The sequence below is a fragment of the Camelus dromedarius genome, chromosome 3, assembly GCF_036321535.1.
Source record: "Camelus dromedarius isolate mCamDro1 chromosome 3, mCamDro1.pat, whole genome shotgun sequence".
Classification (NCBI taxonomy): domain Eukaryota; kingdom Metazoa; phylum Chordata; class Mammalia; order Artiodactyla; family Camelidae; genus Camelus; species Camelus dromedarius.
In genome coordinates, this window is record NC_087438.1 from 115,957,978 (window position 1) to 115,980,037 (window position 22,060).

Sequence of the window (22,060 nt, forward strand, 5' to 3'; positions counted from 1 at the left end):
TTTGTCGGGGATTCTCCGCCTGCCCCTAAACTGGGTCCTCCCCCTCCCAGCCTCTAAGTGTGCGCCCCTCACCAGCATGTCCAGCCACTTTCTGGCCACCTGCACAGGCCCCAACATGTTAGCATATTTTAAACTTTTTTTTATGGAAAATACTGAGTCTGCACAGAAGTAGAGAGAAAGGAGCCATGTACCCCGTCTGCCTGTTGCCCTGCCTTTGGGGTCACTTCTCCATTGGCCTGCCTTGTTAATTTACCTGCCTCTCCCTTCCCTGTGCTGCCCCCACCCCAGGCCACCCTCACTCACTCTTAACCTCAAGAGTCCCTCCCCCGCAAAGGACCCCAATTCCAGCAAGTTTGACCCGAAGCCATCAAATCCCAGCTGCCAGTGGTCTGGACCCCCAGCCCTCAGGCCACAATATGGGGTCCTGCCCCCTGCCTTCAGTGTCCAGAACCTGCCCCCATGTCCTACTGCCTGACTGAGGTCCTTATGACCGCCGCCCCTCTTAAGCCCCTTCCCAGACCAGCGACCAAGTGGCCAGAGGAATAGGGGTGGCACAAACCACACTGGGCCCCCACAGCTCCAAGCTCCAACCCCAGCCTGACCACTGGGTCTAGCCTCTACCCGGCTTTGCCCTCAGCTGCCTTCACCCACCGCCCTGCAGCCATGCTGGCTGCCTGCTGTCCCCTGACTGCCCACTGTCCCCTAGCCACCTGCCGTCCCTAGTGCCCAGACCCTGCTTCCCTGAGTTTGTGGTCCCCTCGGTCATACCTCGGCTCAGGTGCCCTCGAGCCTAAGCGATCCTTAGTTGTGGTCAGTGCTGGCCCAAGTCCGTGCGTTCCTTGGCGCCTCTGTCCCGCGAGCCCAGGATGGGCTTGGAATCCGGTGTTTGGACATGTCTGTGGAGTGCATGGCCAGCTGAGCTAGGGTCTGACCCTCAGGAGAGCTTCTGGCGGCAGAGGCCCCTGGCCACTTGTCCTTGGCTGAAGTGGGCACGGAGGAGTTCCTGAAGAAGCTCACTTCGCAGATCACGGAGATGGTGTCAGCCAAGATCACGCAGGGTGAGGGCGGCTGGCCACAGAGCGGGGTCCAGGGGGTGGCTGTGACCGAGCCGCCAGGGCTGGGGCCACTCCTCATCTGCATGCCCTGGGGACCCACAGGGAGGGGGCACGGCGGGCAGGCCCTTCCCAGGCATCATGTGCCCTGTGCCATGCCCCCAGCCACGCTGCAGGTGCCCGGAGTTGACAGTGACGAGGAGTCCAAGACGCCGTCGGCGTCCCCCCGGCATGGCCGTTCCCGCCCCTCCTCCAGCGTCCAGGAGTCGTCCTCAGAGTCAGAGGATGGAGACTCCCGGGGCGAGGTGCGTGGGCAGGCAGTGGGTGGGGCGGGGTGGGCAAGTGGGTGTGAGGGCGTGGGGGACAGGGTGAAGGCGGGGCTGGTTGTGCGGGGACAGGGGGAACTGGGGCAGAGGAGGTGTGAGGCATACACCTGAGCAGCCAGCATCCCCGCCATGACCCAGGGTACCCCCAGCACCCCAGAGGCTCCCCCTTGTCCCTTTAGTGTTGGCCACCAGGCACCCTCAGTAGCATTTCCATTAGCAGAGAAGGGTTGGGCTTGTTTTAGAACATCATGGAATTTCAGGATGGCTTTTTCTTCTCTACTTAATTCCACGGGCCTTGTAGCCTGGGGCCTCAAGGTGCCCACTGGCCCCTCTCTGGATCCTCCTCCCCTCTGGGGTCTTGAGGGGGCTGCTGCAGCCTTGGGGGGCCCGGCTGGCCCTGCCTGGGTCCGACTCAGTGACTCCCCCCACCACAGATCTTTGACATCTACGTGGTCACGGCTGACTACCTGCCCCTCGGGGCTGAGCAGGACGCCATCCTGCTGCGAGAGGGCCAGTACGTGGAGGTACTGGACTCGGCCCACCCGCTGCGCTGGCTTGTGCGCACCAAGCCCACCAAGTCCAGCCCCTCCCGGCAAGGCTGGGTGTCCCCTGCCTATCTGGACAAGCGGCTCAAGGTACCTGGATGGCTGGTGGGGTGGTCCTGCAGTTGTACCCCGGACCCCAGAAGGGCAGGCCAGTGCTCAGGCTGCATGTGACCCTTCCCTGCTCCTCACCAGCTGTCACCTGAGTGGGGGCCAGCTGAGGCTCCTGAGTTCCCTGGGGAGGCCCTGTCGGAGGATGAGTACAAGACAAGGCTGAGGTGAGGGGCCGTGGGGAAGTTGGGGTCCTGTGGGGGCCTCTGGGATGCTAATTCCACACAAGTCCCCTGGGACTGGCCTCTAGCAGGCAGGACCTTGCCTGGCAACTTCATGTGGTGGGTCCCCCTTGTGTGTGTGTGTGGAGGGGGGTGCCCTCCTTCTGCCATCTTGCCTGGTCCATTCTGAAAGCTGGCAGCAGGGTGCACGTGGCTCAGAGTGCTCTGTCGAGGAGCTAAGCTCCTGGGTGCCCCCATCATGGCTGTCTCCCTACCCAGCTCCATCATCCGGGAGCTGCTGAGCTCGGAGCAGGCCTTCGTGGGTGAGCTGCAATTCCTGCAGAGCCACCACATGCAGTACCTGGACCACTGCCCCCACGTGCCCACGGCCGTGGCCAGCCAGAAGGCAGTCATTTTCCGAAACGTGGAGGACATCAGCCACTTCCACAGCAGGTGGGAGGGCAGGGCAGGCCTTACGGCTTCTCCCTGGTCTGTGTGTATGTGTGTGTGTGTGTGTGTGTGTGTGTGTATGTGCATATACACATGCACATGCTTAGACACACACTTGGACACACAATCCACATGTGTAGATACATGTGCGCACTTACCAATAATGTACACGGAAGACACATTCATGGACATACACTACACGTGCACACACATATGGATGCTCACTCACACGTACACATGAAATGTACCCCCAGGGCCATGCCTCAGGGGAGTGGGCAGGAGCCGAGAAGACAGAGAACCTTTGATGACTTGATTCACCCACTGGCACACCACACCCCTACCCAAGGACACACATGTCGCCAGGATCACAGGCATGTGTACCTGGCTTACCCACGGAAGTGCCTACAGCACATCTACCCACTGCAGCCCAAGTACATGGGCACACCCGAGAAATGTGCACACACGTGTACATGTGCATACCTGCACACACATACACTTTCATGTGTGGGCGTGCATGCACATAGCACACCCATGAAGACATGTACATCCATGTAGACATGTACTCCCAAACACACACACATACACACACAGCACACGTGCACGTAAGGGCCTGCCCTCAAACTCCACACGTGCATGGCCCCCACTGCCCAGAACACTCACTCTCATTCATAGGAACCCGGGCCCGTGCAGGCACAGTTTTCTCCCAAACCTGAGGGCTTGAGGCTGGGTTGTGGCTTGTGGGTAGGGGTCCTGGTGTCAGCCCTCAACCTGACCACTGTCCGCCTCCACGGCAGCTTCCTGAAGGAGCTGCGTGGCTGCGACACGGATGACGATGTGGCCATGTGCTTCATCAAGAGCCAGGCGGCCTTTGAGAAGTATCTGGAGTTCCTGGTGGGCCGAGTGCAGGCCGAGTCGGTGATGGTCAGCACAGCCGTGCAGGAGTTCTACAAGGTGCCCTCCCCAGCCTCCGTGCTAGCAGCCCACTCTGAGATCACTTGCCCCGACCCTGCCCAGGCACCTCCCCCTCCACCAACCTGCCCTGGCCCCCTGGGCCCTGGCTTAGAAAAGCAGCCAGGGTCCCCCCCCAACCCAAGCTCTGCTTGTCTGTCAGACAGTGACACTGGCCATCTCTGGGGCGGGAGTGAGGGCCACCTGGGAAGGAGGGTCTGCGTGTGTGCGCGTGTGTGCACCCTGGGACTCTGACCCGCTAGCTTTTGGGCTCTGGGGACATGGCTCATCTGGAGGCTGCGCCCTCCTGCCTTGAAGCCAGCCCTGTGTCTCCCCCAGAAATACACAGAGGAGGTGCTGTCAGCCGCAGACCCCTCGCAGCCACCCCCGCCGCCGCTGCAGCATTTCCTGGAGCAACCAGTGGAGAGGGTCCAGCAGTACCAGGCATTGCTCAAGGTAGGTGGGGCTGGCCAGGAGGCTGCGGGGCCATCCCCTTGCCCAGACACCCCAGGCCTCGCCCTGATGCACGGTCTCCCGCAGGAGCTGATCCGCAACAAGGCGCGGAACGGGCAGAACTGTGCGCTGCTGGAGCAAGCGTATGCCGTGGTGTCGGCCCTGCCGCAGCGCGCCGAGAACCAGCTGCACGTGTCCCTGATGGAAAACTACCCGGGCACCCTGGAGGCCCTGGGCGAGCCCATCCGCCAGGTCTGGGGCTGGGAGTCCGCTGGCGGGCCTGGGCAGGTGGCCGAGCGGTGGGGGCTTGCGGAGGGCCGGACCCCCGGCTGGGCCTGGCTGACCACAGGCTGACTGCTCCCCCAGGGCCACTTCATTGTGTGGGAGGGGGCGCCAGGCGCTCGGATGCCATGGAAGGGCCACCACCGGCACGTCTTCCTGTTCCGCCACCACCTGGTGGTCTGCAAGCCCAAGCGGGACTCGCGCACCGACACCTTCAGCTACGTCTTTCGGAACATGATGAAGGTTGGCAGGGTGCCGGCAGGGCTGGGGTGGGGGGCAAAGGGAGGCCCCTGCAGGACGGGCAGGTGGGTGGAGGCCAGTGGCCAGTCCTGCAGCCCTGTCCCGGGTGACCGTGGCTCGCCCCGCATCTGGGTGATCAGCCTTCGTTCTCCCCTCAATAGCTGAGCAACATCGACCTGAATGACCAGGTGGAGGGCGATGACCGTGCCTTCGAGATTTGGCACGAGAGGGAGGACTCCGTGCGCAAGTACCTGCTACAGGCTCGGACGGTCATCACCAAGAACTCTTGGGTGAAGGAGATTTGTGGCATTCAGCAGCGCCTGGCCCTGCCCGTCTGGCGTGAGTGCCTGAACTCATGCGGCAAGGCCAAATGGGGGGCGGGTGAACCTTTCAGTCTGGCCACCTGGCTTGGGAGCCTCCAGGTCAGCAGGTCCTGAGCCCTGGCCCTTTGCCCACACCTAGGCAGCCAGAAGGGAAGGGGCTCGATTCCAGGGCAAGTGGCTCGTTCTGCCCTTGGTCCACTCAGACTCTCAGAAGCTCTGAGCCAGAGTGTAGGAGTGGCCCTGACCAGAATTAGAGGGAACCTCGGGGTTCACTTGGGGCTCCCTAGCACAGGACAGGTGTCCAGACTATGTTAGGGATGTGAAGGGCCCAGAAGTCCTGGGTCTGCTTCCTTATTTGGAATGGGAGGGAGGCTCCATTTCAACATACTGGCCTTTTCCACAGTCCCCTCCACTCCCCAATATACACCCAGCCTGCATCCCTTACTCTGATTCCCGCCCAGGCCTGAGTGTGGTGCTGCGGACAAAAGCTCACAAGGGGAAGTCTCTGTTGCAATCACATTCCTGGTCATGGGGCTTCTGGCCCTGCCAAGGGTCCACTCGAGGGCATGGGTAAGTGCCCAGGGCCCTGTGTGTGTGTCCCCAGGTGCCCCGGATTTCGAAGAGGAGCTCGCTGACTGCACAGCCGAGCTGGGTGAGACAGTCAAGCTGGCCTGCCGTGTGACGGGCACACCCAAACCCATTGTCAGCTGGTACAGAGGTAGGCCTCCGGGGTGCAGGGGGTACTGATCTTACCGTAAGCAGGAGTTGGCCAGGGGGAAGCAGACTGGGCCCAGGGCCGGGGGCCCAGGGCGGGGCCTGGGTGGGGGGCTGGACCCAAGACATAGGTCTCCGCTCCTGAATCAAAGACAGCCTGGCCAGTGTGCACAGGTGGATGAGGAGGGACGGGCAGAGGCTGCTCAGATGTGATGTGTACAGCATGCTTCTGACACAGTGACTCTGCCCGACGCTGTATCTCGCTCATTAGCTCTCTTGTTTGCCATTCATTTGTGCTGAGTGCCAGACACCTTTCCAGGTACAGGGGAGACAGCAGTGTACAGTCAGGCTCACCCTGTCCAAGGGCGCTGATCCTCTAGGGGAGGAGATAGATGACAGGCAGATAGGCAAATGTGTAATATGGAGTCAGAGTGATGTGGCCAGCCAGAGAAATAAGGCAGAGCAAGGGGCAGGGAGTAGCCATCAGGCAGACATTTTGGAGGAACTCCAACTGGGCAGCAAGGCTCCGGGAAGGGCAGGGGTGAGGGGAGGCACTCAGGCGGGCGAGGCGGGGAGTGAGACTGGGGAGTGCTGGACCTCGAGGGCCACTGTTTGGCTCTCAGATCTGACTCTTGTGTATAGTGGGAGCTGCAAAGTTCAGGGGGTCCCCAGGAGCAGCTTTGCTTCTGACACCAAGTTCAGGGTCCCCAGGCCATTCTCATTTGACACCAACCACAAGGTTGGTGGGGCAGGGGGGTGTGTCCCACGACCACCTTTGGGTTCACAACTCACAGAAGACTCACAGAACCCAGCAAGAGCAATTCCACCCAGGGCTCTGATTTACTGCAGTGAAAAGGATGAGGCACATGGGGTAGGGTCCAGCTGGGGGATCCAGGTGTGGCCCAGGTGCCCCCCCCCCAGCCATGGAGTTGTGTGGAGCGCGTTTCTCTCAGCAGTGACGTGTGCCAGCACACGGAGTGTGGCCAACCAGGGCCACTCACATGCCGAGCTTTGTTGTCAGGGTTTCTGTTGGGGTTGCTCACATGGGCTGACCACCTGCATGGCTGCCTTCAGTTTCTGGCCCCTTGAGGTCAGGCCGATATTGTGTGCCCTAAAGCTCCCGCCCTAAATCCTAATGTAACGTGGACCATCTGGCGTGGTCCAAGGTCCTGGGTAAACGAAGATGCTCGTATTAAGGCTCACTGGTCTGGCAGGTCCCTCTGAGTCCCTGGTTCAGTACTGACAGCCAAGTCCAGTCCTGGCTTTGGAGGCGCTGTCCCAGGGAAGTCCTGTCCTGCTTGTCCACAGCCAGCATGTGTCCACCCACGAATGGCTAAGAATGGGGCTGGAGAGCGCACACAGGGGGATTTTGTAGGGACATGAAAGAGGGGCCATTCCTGTGTCCCGTGCTCAGAGCCTCAGGGCAGAGTTGGTGGATGGGGCAACTGGTTCCCTGAAGCATCCTGGGGGTCCTCCTTCTGGAGGGAGGGTCACTGTCCCCACGTCCTGGGGTCTGTGGATTTCCCTTCCCAGCTGCCTCACAGAACCCACGCAGTGCAGCTCGCCTTCCCCACCATCCCTCCTCAAAACCAGACCTTCGCCTGTGAGAGCAGGTTTAGGGAGACAAAGCCATTCCATGAAAGTTATTCAGAAGTGAGAGGAGCCCCTCAGCCTCCTCCTTTCAGCCAGGCTGCCCCCAGAAGGGGGTGCTGGCCAGGCTGTGCCATGCCCAGGAACAGTCAGAGGGGATTCCCAGGTTCCCGGCTCTGCTTAGACCGGCCATCATCCCCTTCATCCTGACCATTAACCTGGTGTCTGGGGACAGCTGTGTCCAGTGAGTAGAGGAGGCAAGGGGCAGTTCGAAGGTCAGCTCATGTTGAGCAACAAGTGTGACAGGTGACAGGTTCTCAGACTGCAGGTGGTCCAGGCAGCACACACAGCCACGTGGTGTGGCCAGAGCTGGCGGTTTACTGACCCAAAGCAGCATCACATTTGGAAACACCACAGATGGCCCCGAGAGGCACCCATCTGCCAGGTGGGGGGTCCATCCCACGTGATGTGCACCCCCCAACTTAGAGCATCTCTCTCGGCCGTCCTGTCTGGCCCTGGAGCTCAGCGCCACGTGTGACGCAGTGGCTCCACACAGGGACCCTGGTGGTCTGGGTGTGGCCCCGATCAATGGCCTCACTTTGCCTCCACAGTTCACGGCCCCAAGGAGGGGTGTCATCCTGCCTGTCTACAGTCTGTCAAGCATCAAACCAAACAGCCAGGGCATTCACAACATCTCAGGGTCAGTGAGTACATAATAACCTCTGCCAGGAAGAGTAGCAGCGGGCAGAAGTCAGACTCACCAGCCAGCAGAATGCCATTCATACAGCAGAAGCCTGCGTATCGGGGCAGAGGGCCAGGTCGTGACCCACCTGCCAGGGGCAGCTGGCAGGGAGCAGGGGCACTAGCAATGGGTGTTAGAGACTGTGCCACGCGAATGCAGAGTGGCCTTGGTCCCTGTGTGCCAGCAGGGCGGAAAAGCAGGTGGCTGCGATGCTCAAGACTCCTGGTGGGGGCTGTTAGCCTGTACAGCAGACCCCATCTCAGCCACCTGTGGCCACAGGAGCAGCGACTGGACTGGGCTGGTGACAGTCAGCCTCCGGCCACCACTCTCTCTGGCTGTACAAGGCTGTTGATTTTGGACTCGGCCTCTCTCGTCACCTTGGCTGTGTTCACATCACCCAGGAGGGCTGGGACGTCCTTCTCCTCCTGGGGTTCTGTTGGCCATCTTGGGAAGGGACGGGGCTCTGGCCAGAGCTCCCACGGGGAGTGTTCCCCCCCCCTTGTGTGGGGCAGGGGATTCCAAACACAGCAAACCTCAGGGTCCAGAGGTGGAAGTCTTAGTCACAGCACCCTAACTTGGCCCCAAGGTGACATGACCTTTCACGTTCTCTGGGAACCCTGCCCGGATCCCATCAGTGGATCCGGGTGCCTGTATCCAGCAAAGCCATCAGAGTCTCCGTTTTCCCCTAGCCTGACATCCCTGGCGTATCAGATGGGCATGGAGGGCCTCTGGTGCCTCTGGGCACAGGGAGACGAAGAGCTACTAATTTTTTTTTTCTCTTAAAGCAGAGGAGGTTGGAGCGGAGGAGGAGGAAAGGGGACCAGGGATGGGATGAGACACACTTCCATAGCTCAGTAACATCCAATGTTTTGGGCTCACTCAAAGCCCAAAATGGGGCCACAAGATTGTCACCTCTGATCCCATCTGTTTTAGCTTCAGGGACTCCTTGACCTAACGGCCACATCACAGTGTTCTCAGGGCCTCTGTACCCCTTGCCTGGCTGGGGTTTATACTTTCATGGTGACCTTTGGGATAAGGTCCACTTAGCAGGGGTGTCTACTGGCCCAGAGCCATAGTGCCGTCTCCCATCCTCTCTCTGGGTCTTCCCATAAGGACTGAATGAGGTTTCCAAGGAGGCAGAAAGCGCTTACATCCCTTTGGGTCACTTCTCCGGTGTGCCCACTTCTCTGGAATGCTGCCCATTCTAGACACTAACCAGATGCCATGAGCCCATGTGCCAGCCACTGATGGTTCCCCATGGAGGTTTATCTGTGTCAGGGACTTGTCCCGAGCCAGGACTCAACAGCAGACGCTGGAATCCTTTACTGTTATGTCTAAAAGAATCTCGCGTGTGTTTGGTGGCCGCACCTCTCATCCCTCAGTTCTGGCCCTGCTCCTGCCTTCGACCCGTCAGAACTGGTGATGCCCCCGCCTTTTGCACCCAGCGTCGGTGTCTGTTTCTGTGACTGGGGTCTGAAGGGCATGGAGCCCTCCTTGTACTCAGCACGGGTGCTCATGTTTGCTGGGAAATGAGACTGGCCTGAGGCTGAGCCAGCAATGTCCCAGCTCCAAGGAGAGCTGGTCAACCAGGGTACCATCCAGGTGCCTGTCTTTGAACCCACTTCTTGATGCTCAGATTGCAGCCGCCTGCCCAGTTTCTCGCCATTCACAGTCAACAAATGAGCTATCTGTTTACTGCGCAGCTGACCATGAAGTTTGGTCAGCATGTCCTCCACTGATTTCCATGAACCGCCCTCGGGTCCTGTTAAGTGGCCCATGAGCCACTTTCTTTCTCTTTTGGAATGCTGTGTCTGACAGTGTCCCTTCCTTGTGGCCAAAATTGCAAATCAGAAACCGTGAAGGGTCTGAGATGGTTCCTGGCTTGCAAACTAACAAGCTAGCCTGCCAGCCAGATACAAACAGAAGACATGAGACCCCACGTCAGAGACAAAGGCTGTTTGTCACAGCAAAAGCAACAGCGTGTTGCAGGGGTTGCCCACGCCTGCATCTCCACATGCAGGGGCCAGCTGTCAGCTGCACGCCACAGCTTGTACCACAAGAGAGAAACCCCGAGTGCTAGGAGATGTTGAGCTTGTATGGGGCTGCTGACACATCTGCCCATCCTTCCCTCCAGAGAGAGGAGTGACTTACGGCCCTGGAAGGCAGGCGAATGCGTCACAGGGAAGGAAGGAGAGGGCTTTGTCTCTGCTGCTCTGGTTGGCTCCTGGGGTGTCGGTGCTCGCTGCAGGTGTCTTTGCCCAGAGGATCCGACTCTGCAGCACTGCCAGAAGTCCACGGAGAATTGTTTTCTGACAGCACAATGAAGACTGAGAATTGACCACAGATTGGTAGCCTTGCCAAGAGCTGTTTTGTAGGCGAGGCGAAAGCCAAGAGGGTGTGGGTTCAAGGAAGAGTAGAAAGGGCAGTGTCTGGAGACAGAGAGTGAGGACAGCTCTTCCCTGGACTTACAACACAGGGGCACAGAGAAATGGGGCGGCAGCTGGAAGCTTTTTTTTGGAGGGGTATATTTTTAAATTGTTTCTTTTTTAAAATTTTATTTTATTGAGTTATAGTCAGTTTACAATGTTGTGTCAATTTCCAGCCTAGAGCAGTCATACATGAACATACATATATTCATTGTCACATTCTTTTTCACCATGAGCTACCACAAGATCTTGTATACATTTCCCTGTGCTATACAGTATAATCTTGTTTATCTATTCTACATATGCCTGTCAGTATCTACAAATTTCGAACTCCCAGTTCATCCCTTCCCACCCTCCTTCCCTCTGGCTACCACAAGTTTGACACCTGCACCCCAGTGTTCATAGCAGCACTATTTACAATAGCCAAGATATGGAAACAGCCTAAATGTTCATTAACAGATGACTGGATAAAGAAGATGTGATATATTTATACAATGGGAAACTATTCAGCCATAAAAAAAGACAACAGAACGCCATTTGCAGCAGCATGGATGTTCCTGGAGAATGTCATTCTAAGTGAAGTAAGCCAGAAAGAGAAAGAAAAATACCATATGAGATCGCTCATATGTGGAATCTAAGTTTAAAAAAAAAAAAAAGAAAAACACAAATGAACATAAATACAAAACAGAAACAGACTCATAGACATAGAATTTAAATTTTCTTAAGGTTCCCTGTGAATCAAAAGTCACAATGCTTTTTATGAACCATTATACTTTAAACAACCTTATTCAGAACACACAGAGCTACCAGAAAGTGTTCATCTATGAAGTATTACACATTTCTGGAGAAAAGAATTCTTTGTAATGAAAGGTGCACATCTCCCCATCCCTCACCCAGGAGAGAAATGTGTTACAGCTGAAGATCTTAGGTCGGGGGGGCATTTAGACGAGGGTGATTAAAGAGACAGGTGGTGTCCAAGCTTGTCCGCTAGGAGGGGTCAGTACCTCGGAGGCCCCTGAACAGTTGCACAATCTTTGATGAGGTAATTGAGGGTCTAGTTATCAGAAGGGGAGTCCTCTGTGGGGTTTGGGTCCCCTAGCTGGCCCCTGCCTCCAGCTAAGAGCCTGCCTTTCAGAGGCCACGCCGTGTGCAATGACGTCTGGGGAAGTGGACAGTGTGGGTCAGCAACACGTCTCCATCCAGGGCTCCAGGTCAGCTTGGCCAGCCGGCCCCCCAGCAGGGAGCCCACACTGGCTCTCATGCTCCAGGGATGGCCCCCCCCCATCAACCCCCTGTGACTGTGACCCCCAGGCAAGCCCAGCCTCTTGTGTCCCTGCTGGGGTCACCTCTGTGATGGCCCTCCCCTCCATTCCAGATGGGAAGCCAGTGGAGGTGGACCCTCACCACATCCTCATCGAAGACCCTGATGGCTCGTGCACCCTCATCCTGGACAACCTGACTGGTGTCGACTCTGGCCAGTACATGTGCTTTGCAGCCAGTGCTGCTGGCAATGCCAGCACTCTGGGCAAGATCCTGGTGCAAGGTGAGCCCTGGGAGGGGAGGCCACTCTGTGGGTATCATGAAGGTCTCAGCCCTCATGGGAGAGCATAGGCCTGTGGGTGGGGCTGGCAGGGGGTGGGCGTGAACATCTGCCTGAGGTCTGGGGGACTCTGGTGGGGGCAGGGTCCTGCTCCATCATGGCGAATGTCTCTGTCTTGTTCTCTCTCTGTATCTCTGTGTCTCTGTCTCTGCCTCCATCTCTGTCATTTTCTGTCTCTTTCTCTGTTTCTCTGTCTCTGTCTCTCTCCCTGTCTCTGTCTCTCCCCCTCACTGTGTCTATTTCTCTCTGTCTCTGTTTCTTTCTCTCTGTCTGTCTGTGTCTATCTCTGAGTCTCCCTCTGTGTCACGTTCTCCGTCTCTCCATCTCTCTTTCTTCCTCTCTCCCCACTTCCTCGACCCCGCAGTCCCTCCTCGGTTTGTGAACAAGGTCCGGGCAGTGCCCTTTGCGGAGGGAGAGGACGCCCAGATCACCTGCACCATTGAAGGTGCCCCGCACCCTCAGATCAGGTGGGCTGGGCAGCTTGGGGCTGGGGTGGAGGAGAGCAGGTGGGCCTGCCCCCAGGGTTATCTTGCCTGCCCGAAAAATGAGGGTGGGCAGTCTGTTTACTAGATCAGGGGTGGGCTGGACAGAGAATCTCAGCCTCTCTGGTGAGACGGGGGCATTTTGGGGCTGCAGCACGTTCCGAACGTGACTTTAGCTGCAGTGAGGAGGTTATAGGCCTGGTTGGACATTGGGTGGGTGGCGTCCAAGGAGGTGGGCTCTGTAAGGGTACCTGGATCTGTGGGGCAGGTGAGGGGAGGGTCCTGAGCACGGGAGACCTGGAAAGGTCCCACCTGACCACCCCTGGGGTTGGCTTCAGGTGGTACAAGGATGGGGCTCTGCTGACCCCAGGAGGCAAGTACCGGGTCCTGAGCGAGCCCCGCAGTGGCCTGCTGGTACTGGAGGTCCGGGCAGCCAGCAAGGAGGACCTGGGCTTCTACGAGTGTGAGGTGAGGCGGGTGGGCCTTGGAGAGGGGGTTGGGGGTCTTACCCTCGGGGATCTTGCCTCATCACTGCCATCCATGACCCATGATGGAAGAGGGGATGGCAGGTCCTCTGTCATCACCCTGTATCTGTGTTGAGAGGACAGGGACTCAGGAGGGGAGCCCTGGGTGGAGTCCCCTCAGTCCTCCATGGCCAGAGGGGCCAGCAGTGGTCGGGGGAAGCTGTGTGCTGGCTCTGGCTCTTCCTGGCTGCCAGCCTGCTCCATGCAGCTGCTGCTGCCGGCAGCCTGCAGAGGGGCTGCATGGTACCTGCCCTCTATGGCAACTCCCAGGGAAGCAAATGGACCCCAGTCAGCTCTGGACCTGCACTCTTCACTTTAGTCATTACTGTCCACACCTGGTGATTTAAATTTAAATCAGTTCAGGTTAACTCTAGGTAAAGATTCACTCCCACTTCGCGTGCTCAGGGCCCACATGGGCACTGCACTGGACAGAGCAGATAATGAGTGTTCCCACCATCATAGGAAGCTCTCAGTCGGTGCTGGTGCCCCACGGGGACATGGTGTCTGGCCTGGGACCCTTCTCCTGTGGTCAGGCTCTGCAGCTTTGGGAATAGCTGGTATTCTTTGGGAATAGCTGTGGTCAGCCCCTCATGCTATAGCTGGCCTGAACAGCCTCAAAGAGACGGCCCGGGCCCCCTGGGGAGCCACGGGCTCTAAATGAGCCTCTGCCATCTGTCCCCCAGTTGGTGAACCGGCTGGGCTCCAAGCGGGGTGGTGCAGAGCTGTTCATGCAGAGCCCGGCGCTGCAGGCCCGAGATCAGCACCGCAGGGAGCAGCTTGCTGCCGTGGAAGGTAAGTGACTGTGCGGCCAGCCTCGGCCTGGGCTGGACTCTCTACGTGTCTGGGCAGGGCCAGGTAGGGTGAAACCCATCGGCCCTTCCAATCAGAGCACACTTCCTGGAGGGGGGAAAGCAAGGACTGAGGAGGGGCTTCAGAGGTCTAGGGGCAAGCACTGGTTCCCAGTCCCTGACTGGAGCGGGGCTGGGGGGGCAGGGGGAGGGGGGGCTGTGAACCCAGAGCCTGGGAAAGGCTGGAGGGGCAGTCCTGGGGAGTGGAGGGCCTCCAAGCCCTGCTTACCATCCCTAGGGGCAGTATTGAGTGCATATAAAGGCCAGACATGGGCCCGGAGCAGCCCGCCAGGCAGTGGTCAGAGAGGTCTCATGGGAGGGTGACAGGGACTGTCGGAGGGGTGGTTCCACAGAAGCAGCCTGCTGGGTCCCAGCTTGACCCCTGGGAGAAGGAGCAGGTGTCAGGGGCCTGACCCCTCCACACCAGGCAGGGCTGGCTGTAGAAAGGACAGAATACTGTGGCTTGGCCTCTCTGGCCTGGCCTGGCCTGGCCTGAGCCAGGCTGGGAGGGGTCTGGGCTACAGAAATGGCCTCATTAGGGAGCAGCGTGCTCCTGGGCAGGAGGTGAAGGGTGGTAAGACGTGTGATGCCTCCACTTACACTTGGGTCCGGAGTCCCAGCTGGGCCCAGCCAAGGATGGCCAGGATGGAGAGGAGGGCACCTGGTGCCCATCCTGGTACTACTCAGTCCTGAGAGCAGCCTTACAGGCCTTGCAGGGCAGGCTGCAGCCCCAGGGAGAGTTTCTCCCAGTCTGAACTGCCTCACCCAGAAAAGGGCTGCGAGACAAATAGTGAGCCTCCCATCCTTGGGAGCATGCAAGCAGAAGCTGCGCCAACGCCTGGTGGAGCTGCACCTCTTACAGTAGGATGGGTTGGGATGTGCGTCCTCCCGAGTCCTGAAAGTTGGCTTCCATGATGCCGTGAGCCACCGGATCCAGTCCCTCCCAGGGTCCAACGTCCAGGAGCTGTTGTCCGTCTAGACCCTCCCAGAGCTGGCTATCTGGCGCCAGGAGCTTGGCCTCAGGGCCTTTGATGCCTTCTAGGGCACGGGTCTTGTTCCTCACCCCCCCAGAGGGCGCAGGTCGGGCTGGTTCCCACCAGAGGCTCCCATGACATCTGCCAAAACTGTCTGCTTCCTGCCACGTGGCATCTTACGTCGGGCACAGCAGGGCCCCGCCAGCACCTCGGCACTCCCTCCCGGCTGGTGACAAAACACACCCTACAGAGCCATTCAATTCATTGTCATGATGGGTCTCTGTCAACGTCCTGTGGCTGTAGGATCTGGAGGAGGGGCGGCCCACCCGTGCCCGAAGTGGCGTCTGTGCCCCGCGAGGCCAGAAGGCCAGTCCTCACAGACGCTGAAATTTGGAGCCTGCCGCCTCCTGCTTCCTAACCCTACCCTGCCGCTTCCTCTTTAACCCCGTGGCTCTACAGCCGGAATGGGCCCTGGCTGGCCCTGTGGGACGGGGCGCTGCCCCCTTGCTTGTGAGACTGCGCAGGGCCAGGCGCCCCGCTTTGCACGACTGCACCCCTTCCATGATTGCCAGTACTCAGCAGGGCCCAGAGCCCATCAGGGGGCAGATGAGGTCAGGAGCAAAGGTGCCAGGGGTGTAGCAGCCCCACAGGTGCCCTGGCCACCACCCTCAGAAGCAACAGAATGAGGCCCCCATCAGGGAAGATACAGGAAAGGATACAGGAAACTCGGCCTCTGGACCCAAGTTAGCCAACACACAAGGCATTTAGGCTGGAGCCCGTTCTCTCTCCCAGTGGGCTCCCCTCTCTCCAGGAGGCAGCTTGCGCAAGCACACTCACACGTGTGCACGCACACATACAGACCCATGGGTGCACATATCCATGCACACACATGCTCAGTAAATGTGGCTCCCAGGTGCCATACAGACACGTTTGGTACATTTCATTTATGTGCACCTCATCGGAGACAAGGTTAAAAGACTCATGATCCTTTAGGGAAATCCTTTATGTGGCACTGCCACAAAGCAGAAAAATCCCACAGACCAGGAGCTAGGAGGCTGTGTGCCCCAGGCCATGCCACTTGACTTTTCTGAGCTTCGCACCGCACCTCCTCCTTCCCGGTTTTCCCTACAGGATGGTGAGAGGGGTTGTTGAGATGTCTGTGTGCTGGCAGCTGGTGGGCTGCCTGCTGTCCAGCTGGGCAGGCTGAGAGGGACATCTCTGTGCCCAGCCCGACCCTGTCCAGAAGCTGCAGAGGAAGAGGCCTCGAGACGGTGGGAGTAGGTCCTCCCAGGTCTGGGATGAGTCCCATCCTGTCTCTGGGATGTGGGTCCCCTATCAGTAAATGGGAGCCGCAAGACCTATCCTGCTGGCTCCAGGGTGCTCCTAACAGACCTAGGTTTCCCGGCTCCCTCAGAGCTCAGGACCCTGCTCCGGCATCCTCCGATTGCTCCCAGAGGGACTTCCGTGTCCTCATGCCACAGAACTCAGATGCGCTGCCCACAGGACTCCAGGGTCATTCTCCTCTGGAGAGATGCCCTTTGGTCTTTAGAATTGTTTTGTGAAACAGACATTAGCCATCCTGGTCCCAGTTTGGCAGCCAGCTTACCATGCAGCCACAGGCCATTCCTTTCCCTTCTCTAGGCCGTGTTCCTGTGACAAGGGGAACTTCAGGCCTGACAAATTCACAGGGCCCCCTGGGCACACGGGCTGATGGAAAGGCTGGGATTTCTCTGTGGGCAGCTTAGACAGGGCCCTTATTCTCCCCAAAGCTCCTGCAGGACCCTCAAGAGGGACAGCGGTTCTACCCTCCCATGGGACGCATCGTTGTCACCATCCCTTATCCCCCAAGTCATTCAGTGTTGTCACTTCCATTTCGAAGAGGAGGGACCTGGGACTCTAAGCTGAGACATTCCTCCCAGGGGCACGCAGTCAGGCACGGCTTGATCCAGCGCCCTACACTGAGCAGGCTCCTACACTGCCGTGCCACTCAGAGTGCTCAGCCCCTGAGCACTGGCCGGTCTGTAACCCTCGCTGTTCCAACTGTTTTCTTTGTAGTCACTGAGCAGGAGACTAAAGTCCCCAAGAAAACCGTCATCATGTAAGTGCAGGCGTGTTCCTAACTTCCCTTCTGACTGCAGTGCCCCCCTGCATGCCCCACTAACCTGCCTGCACCTTGCCTGTGTAGCCTGGCCACTTGGCTGGTCTGACTGCTTGCCCACATGACCTTTGCTCACTACGCAGACTGCCAGCACCTTGCAGACACGCCCAGGGAATCCACCTCCCTCCGGGACCTTGGCTCCCTTCACACTTCAAAGCTGTCTCTTCCAGAGTCTAGGTACCTTCTCCATGGCCCCGCTGCCCCAGCAGCATAGACCTACTCTGTGCGCCTCACAGTGGCTCCCTCTGGGCTCGGACCCAGGGTCGTACCAGTTAGGGGGAGCTGGGGTTAAAAGCTGCTTTCTGCAGCATGCTAGAGGCAGCACGCGGTCCTTCAGCACTCTAGGATCCAGGGCACTGTCCCAGAGAACTTTCTGTGCTGATGGAAATAATCTACATTCACACTGCTTACTACAGCAGCCGCTAGCTGCATTTAGAGGGGTCCAGTGTGACCCAAGAACTAAATTTGTCAATTTATTTAATTTTTGTTCATTCGAATTTAATTAAAATAGTGTACCATAATGAACAGCACAGCCCTAGGACCGTAGGATGTCCCCAGGCCCAGCCGTCACGTTAGGAAGATGGGAAAACTGAGATTCCGAGAAGAGACGAGGCTGGCTCAGGGTGGCTCACAGCTGAAGCCAGCCGAGAACTCCTTTTCCCGGTGCCATATTCCCTGTCCCATTCTTCATCCATCAGTACCCTCAAGTCTGAGGAAAAGCCACACAGGTTGTTGATAATTAAATGCAAGAGGTCCGGAGAGCTAGGTGAACCCAGAGGAGGAGACAGGATTGGTTTTGACCTGGGTCATCTGGAAGGCTTTCCCATAGGCGATGTGTGCAGGTGGGTGGGTGGAGAATCCTATCTTCAGACGAGTCAATGAGATCCTGAGTTCGCCCTCCTGTGGCTTTCTCCATTCTCCCACCCAGAGCAGACCGCTACCCCACCATACATGGGGCCGCCTGGGACAGAAGTGCGTGCCAGCACTGGAGGTATGCCACCATGCCAGAGCCTTTACACAAATCAGCTCCACATTTCAGCCATGAAGGGAGCATTGTCATTATCTACATTTTATGGAGGAGAATGGAGGAGCAGAGGTGGGGCCAGGCAGCCACACTGTGGAGGCATTAGAGAGCATCATGCTTGTGGGCAGCTGGACCAGGTCCCTCATGGGGCTTCCTGAAATGCCGTCTACGCCAGGCTTAGAGAGGTAGCCAGGAAGAGTGTACTCCCTCCCCTTGAGGAACGGAGAGAGGCAACTGCCTGGCCCAGCATCCCCGCCAAGGGCACACCACACAATGAGGGGCTCTGGGGAGCCAAGAGGTACCAGAAGGAAACAGGACTTGGAGAGAGACCCCTGCCCGTTGTCTCAGGGCACGATGTCTACGCGCCCTCATGAGGCCAGCAGAGCCCAGCATCAGGGTGCATTTAGGAGGTGCGATGCAGCTGCCCATTTGCACTGGACTCACTGTCCTGCCTCAGCAAATTAGGCCTCATGGGGCCAGCAGATGGGGCCATGCCCAGGTTCCCCTGATGTTCGTGCAGTCTCTGAGCCAGGGACAAGCCTAATGCCACTGAGCCTTGTGTGAAGCAGGAAGGCAGGCCCGCAGCCCTGAGTAGGCTACGTCTCCAAGCCTCAGCTTCCCCGTCAGTTAAGTGGGCACAGCATTTCCCCTTTACCAGGTGAGGGCCAGAGGAGGCAAGGTCTGTAACTGCTGTGTACCCTGAGGTGTGGCCACACATCTCTGGGCCCGTGCCTGAGATTAACTACTCCCCAGTGGAGCCATGAGTCAGACAAAAGCAAAGCTGAACAGGAGAGAGACAAAGTCCAAGTCATTTCAGGCAGCTGGTGACAGCACTGAGTTGCATGCCAGGTCTCTCGGCCTGAGCCCAAGAGGAAATATAGGTCCTGGGGCCCAGGAAAGCTGTGTGTTACTCAGGGGCTGTTTGTTACTCAGTGCATTCCTGCTCCCTGCCTATTACTCATTTCACCCTCAATACCTGGCAAGGTTAGGGTCTCTGGTTGGCAGAGTGGCAGGCTTCTGACTCTTGGCTCTGGGCAAGTTTCAAGTCCTTTTCAGCCTTGTTGTCCATACCTGGATTGCTGCAAGGTCCCTGGCCAGCACCCCATGCATGCTCACGTGCAAATGGCCTTGAGTTCTGTCTCCTCTTCCCCTTCCATTCCCCTCTCGTTTGGGGAAATGGAGCCCAAGGAAGAGAAGGGCTTGTCTGAGGTCACACAGCCCATGATGGCTGAGCCATGCCCAGAGCCAGGTGTCCTTGGAGGGCCTCACATCCCCAGACCGAGAGGCCAGGAGCACAGACCACAGGTCAAGATCCCAGCCATCCTCCTGCACCTGCAGCAGCGGCATCGGCTGCCCAGCCTACCCCTAACCAAGGATCACTGAGGTGCCTGCCCTCTGAGCGCTCCCAGTGCTAATCACTGCCCCACCATCCTCCCGCCATGATACAAAGCACAAAACCCTAGTGGGATCAACCAGGAGGGCCGTGTCCCTGCACCCCTGTCCATTAGCTCTGTAATGAGGGCTAGCGCCTTCAAAATGAGACAGCCGCGGACAGGGCGGGGAGACTGGCCCAGTCTGGGATTTGGAGGCACCTGTGTGATGCAGCAAGGGCCTCTCCACCGCCAGGACTCTCGTATTGAGATCTGTGCACCCAGAGCCCGATGTTGGCCAGATGAGACTTTGTGCTTTGTTTCTCTGGCTGGCGATGCTGGGGATCAGGCTCGAGCACACGTAGGCGTTTGTTTATGCAATGTCACCACGCGCTTGCTGGTACACTAACCCCGATCTCTCGCGCTGGCCCCCGGCACGTGCTGATGGCAAGGGGCTCTGTGCCCATCTCCTCTCGGCCCTCTCCCCACAGAGAGGAGACCATTACCACTGTGGTGAAGAGCCCCCGTGGCCGACGCCAGTCCCCCAGCAAGTCTCCCTCCCGCCCCTGTCACCCTGCCAGCCTGCCCAGGCCGGGCCTCCTGGCCCCTGAGCTGCTGCAGTCGCCGGCCGCCAGCCAACCCTGCCGGCCCGAGGCAGAGGCAGGCTGGAGGCCCACCGTGCCCGCGCTGTATGTGACGGAGCCCGAGGCCCAGGCGCCGGCCCTGCGCGGGAGCGCCGGGCCCCAGCCCAAGTGGGTGGAGGTCGAAGAGACGATTGAAGTCCGGGTGAAGAAGACAGGCCCAAGGGGTGCATCTCTGGCCAGAGAGACACCTGGAAGCTCGGAGGGGCTTCATTTCACACTGCCAGGCAGGATGCCTGGAGAAGACCCCAACACAAACAACTCCAACAACAAGCTGGTGGTGCAGGAGACCCCGGCCACGGTCGATGTTGGCGAGCCCCTAGTCTTCCACGTGGAAACAGGGCCAGAGACCCCTGGGCTGTCCCCTCCCTGGGCCACTGAGGAGGAGGACCCCCTGGAGGAGAAGGAGGGAAGGAGTACCTACCAAATGGAGGAGCCCCTGGGTGCCGATGGCCTTCAGGGCCGTGACCCCAAGATCCTCACACACCACGGCCGTGTGCTCACATTGGCTGACCTGGAGGATTACGTGCCGCGGGAAGGGGAGACCTTTGGCTGCAGCGGCCCCGTGTCCAGTGCTCCTGATGACCCACCCTGTGAGATCTCAGTGCTTCAGAGAGAGATCAGCGAGCCCACTGTGGGGCAGCCCATCCTGCTCAATGTGGGGCGCCCTCCAGGCTCCCAAGGCTCGCCTGGCTTCTTCAGCCGCATGCCCAGGCCCCCGGAGGCGTCTCCATCGGGGCCGCAGGTCCTTGGCCCTGCGGGCATCTCCTTCTGCTTGCGGGAAACCCGGGCTGGAGATGCCACATCCCGGAAGCCGTCCTTCTGCACTCACGTCCAGCGCTCTGTGGACAGTGGCCAGAGCAGCTTCAAAACAGAGGTTTCCACCCAGACTGTCAGCTTTGGGACGGTAGGGGAGACTGTCACCTTGCACATTTGCCCAGATGGGGACGAGGCCTCCGGCCCCTCCCAGGGCTGAGGCGGAGACCCTCAGGAGCTGGGTGGCCGAGGCTGAGATGAGAGACTCTTGGGGCTGGGACACCCCTGACTCGGCTGTCATGGTTGCACGGGGGCAGCAGAAAGAAGGAAGTGGCTTTGGGTCTAGGACCCTGCCTGGCACCAGCACCAACTTGCCTTGCAGCTGCCCTGGGTTTTCAGCTCAGGAAAGTCCCAAAGCCCGCACCCCTCGGACACGTGTGCTCTGACCCTCCCCCAGCTCTCCAACAACTCAGGGCTTGAGCCCACGCTGGGCGCTTCCTACCTCACAGGACTTGATCTTCCGCTGAGGACATTACACACACGTCTGTGATCTCGGAGTGTATTGAGGCTGCTCCGGGAGCACAGGCTGGAGAGACTCGCAGACCACAGCTTGGGTTTGGGGTTCCAGACACAAGGAAGGCACTTGGGCAGCTGTCCTGCACCATTTGTGAGGTGGTGGATGCCATGTGGGCCCTGTCTGCCCCAGCTCAGGCCCCCGTCCCAGCGGTCAGGGCCAGCACAGCCCTGCCTCTCACCCAGGCTGGGGGTCCCCGGCTCCCTCTCGGTGGGGGGCTTCCCCCAAGCCACATCTTACCCATGAACATTTTTCTTGGCCTCCAGGAGGCCCGTGTGGGGCTTAGCTCTGCAGACCCTCCTGGGCCTTCTCTACAGGGTGGACCAGGGTCTCTGTGTGGGAACATCCCCCATCAGTCGACCCTGATGATAATAATAAAGCGGTTCTTTGCACTGCCTTCGCTTTGCTCTTTTTTGCTTCTCTGCCTGGTGGCCCTGGCGACTTGGGAGACAGGGGCCCCTCCAGGCCTGGCCCTTAAGACTGAGTGGGCAGCCCAGGCCCCCTCCACTGGCAACCCAGCATTGACCTTGTGGGGCCTGGCCAGTCCTGGGGATCCTGGGTGGAGGCGTGACAGTTCGCCTGTCCAGCTTGCTCCCACGTGGGCTGAGGGGCTGGTCGCAGGTGCACACGGTGTGGTCAGGACTGCCCACAGTGACTGGTCCCTGTCTGCCTGGGACCGAGCAGGCCTTCCTGCCTCTTGTGCCGCCAGGTCCTTTGTCAGGACAGGTGTGGAGGGGTGACATGTCAGG

General features: G+C 58.8%; 1 protein-coding gene across 30 annotated transcripts in view; it reads left to right on the forward strand.

Moving 5' to 3' along the window:
- The window catches only part of OBSCN (obscurin, cytoskeletal calmodulin and titin-interacting RhoGEF), a 169,985-nt gene that overhangs the window by 132,933 nt on the left and 14,992 nt on the right, over window positions 1–22,060 (forward strand). For 27 of the 30 annotated variants that reach the window (XM_064484554.1, XM_064484556.1, XM_064484555.1 and 24 more), the window contains 15 exons: window positions 939–1,058; window positions 1,218–1,357; window positions 1,813–2,013; window positions 2,116–2,198; window positions 2,472–2,645; window positions 3,437–3,593; window positions 3,930–4,046; window positions 4,131–4,295; window positions 4,410–4,568; window positions 4,727–4,904; window positions 5,493–5,606; window positions 11,736–11,903; window positions 12,325–12,427; window positions 12,781–12,910; window positions 13,650–13,758. In XM_064484554.1, coding sequence (XP_064340624.1) covers window positions 939–1,058; window positions 1,218–1,357; window positions 1,813–2,013; window positions 2,116–2,198; window positions 2,472–2,645; window positions 3,437–3,593; window positions 3,930–4,046; window positions 4,131–4,295; window positions 4,410–4,568; window positions 4,727–4,904; window positions 5,493–5,606; window positions 11,736–11,903; window positions 12,325–12,427; window positions 12,781–12,910; window positions 13,650–13,758 — 2,118 coding nt within the window. Of the gene's footprint in view, window positions 1–938; window positions 1,059–1,217; window positions 1,358–1,812; window positions 2,014–2,115; window positions 2,199–2,471; window positions 2,646–3,436; window positions 3,594–3,929; window positions 4,047–4,130; window positions 4,296–4,409; window positions 4,569–4,726; window positions 4,905–5,492; window positions 5,607–11,735; window positions 11,904–12,324; window positions 12,428–12,780; window positions 12,911–13,649; window positions 13,759–16,843; window positions 16,887–19,831; window positions 21,709–22,060 lie in introns of those variants that run through there. The other 3 variants (XM_064484579.1, XM_064484580.1, XM_064484582.1) reach the window with 2 other exon arrangements.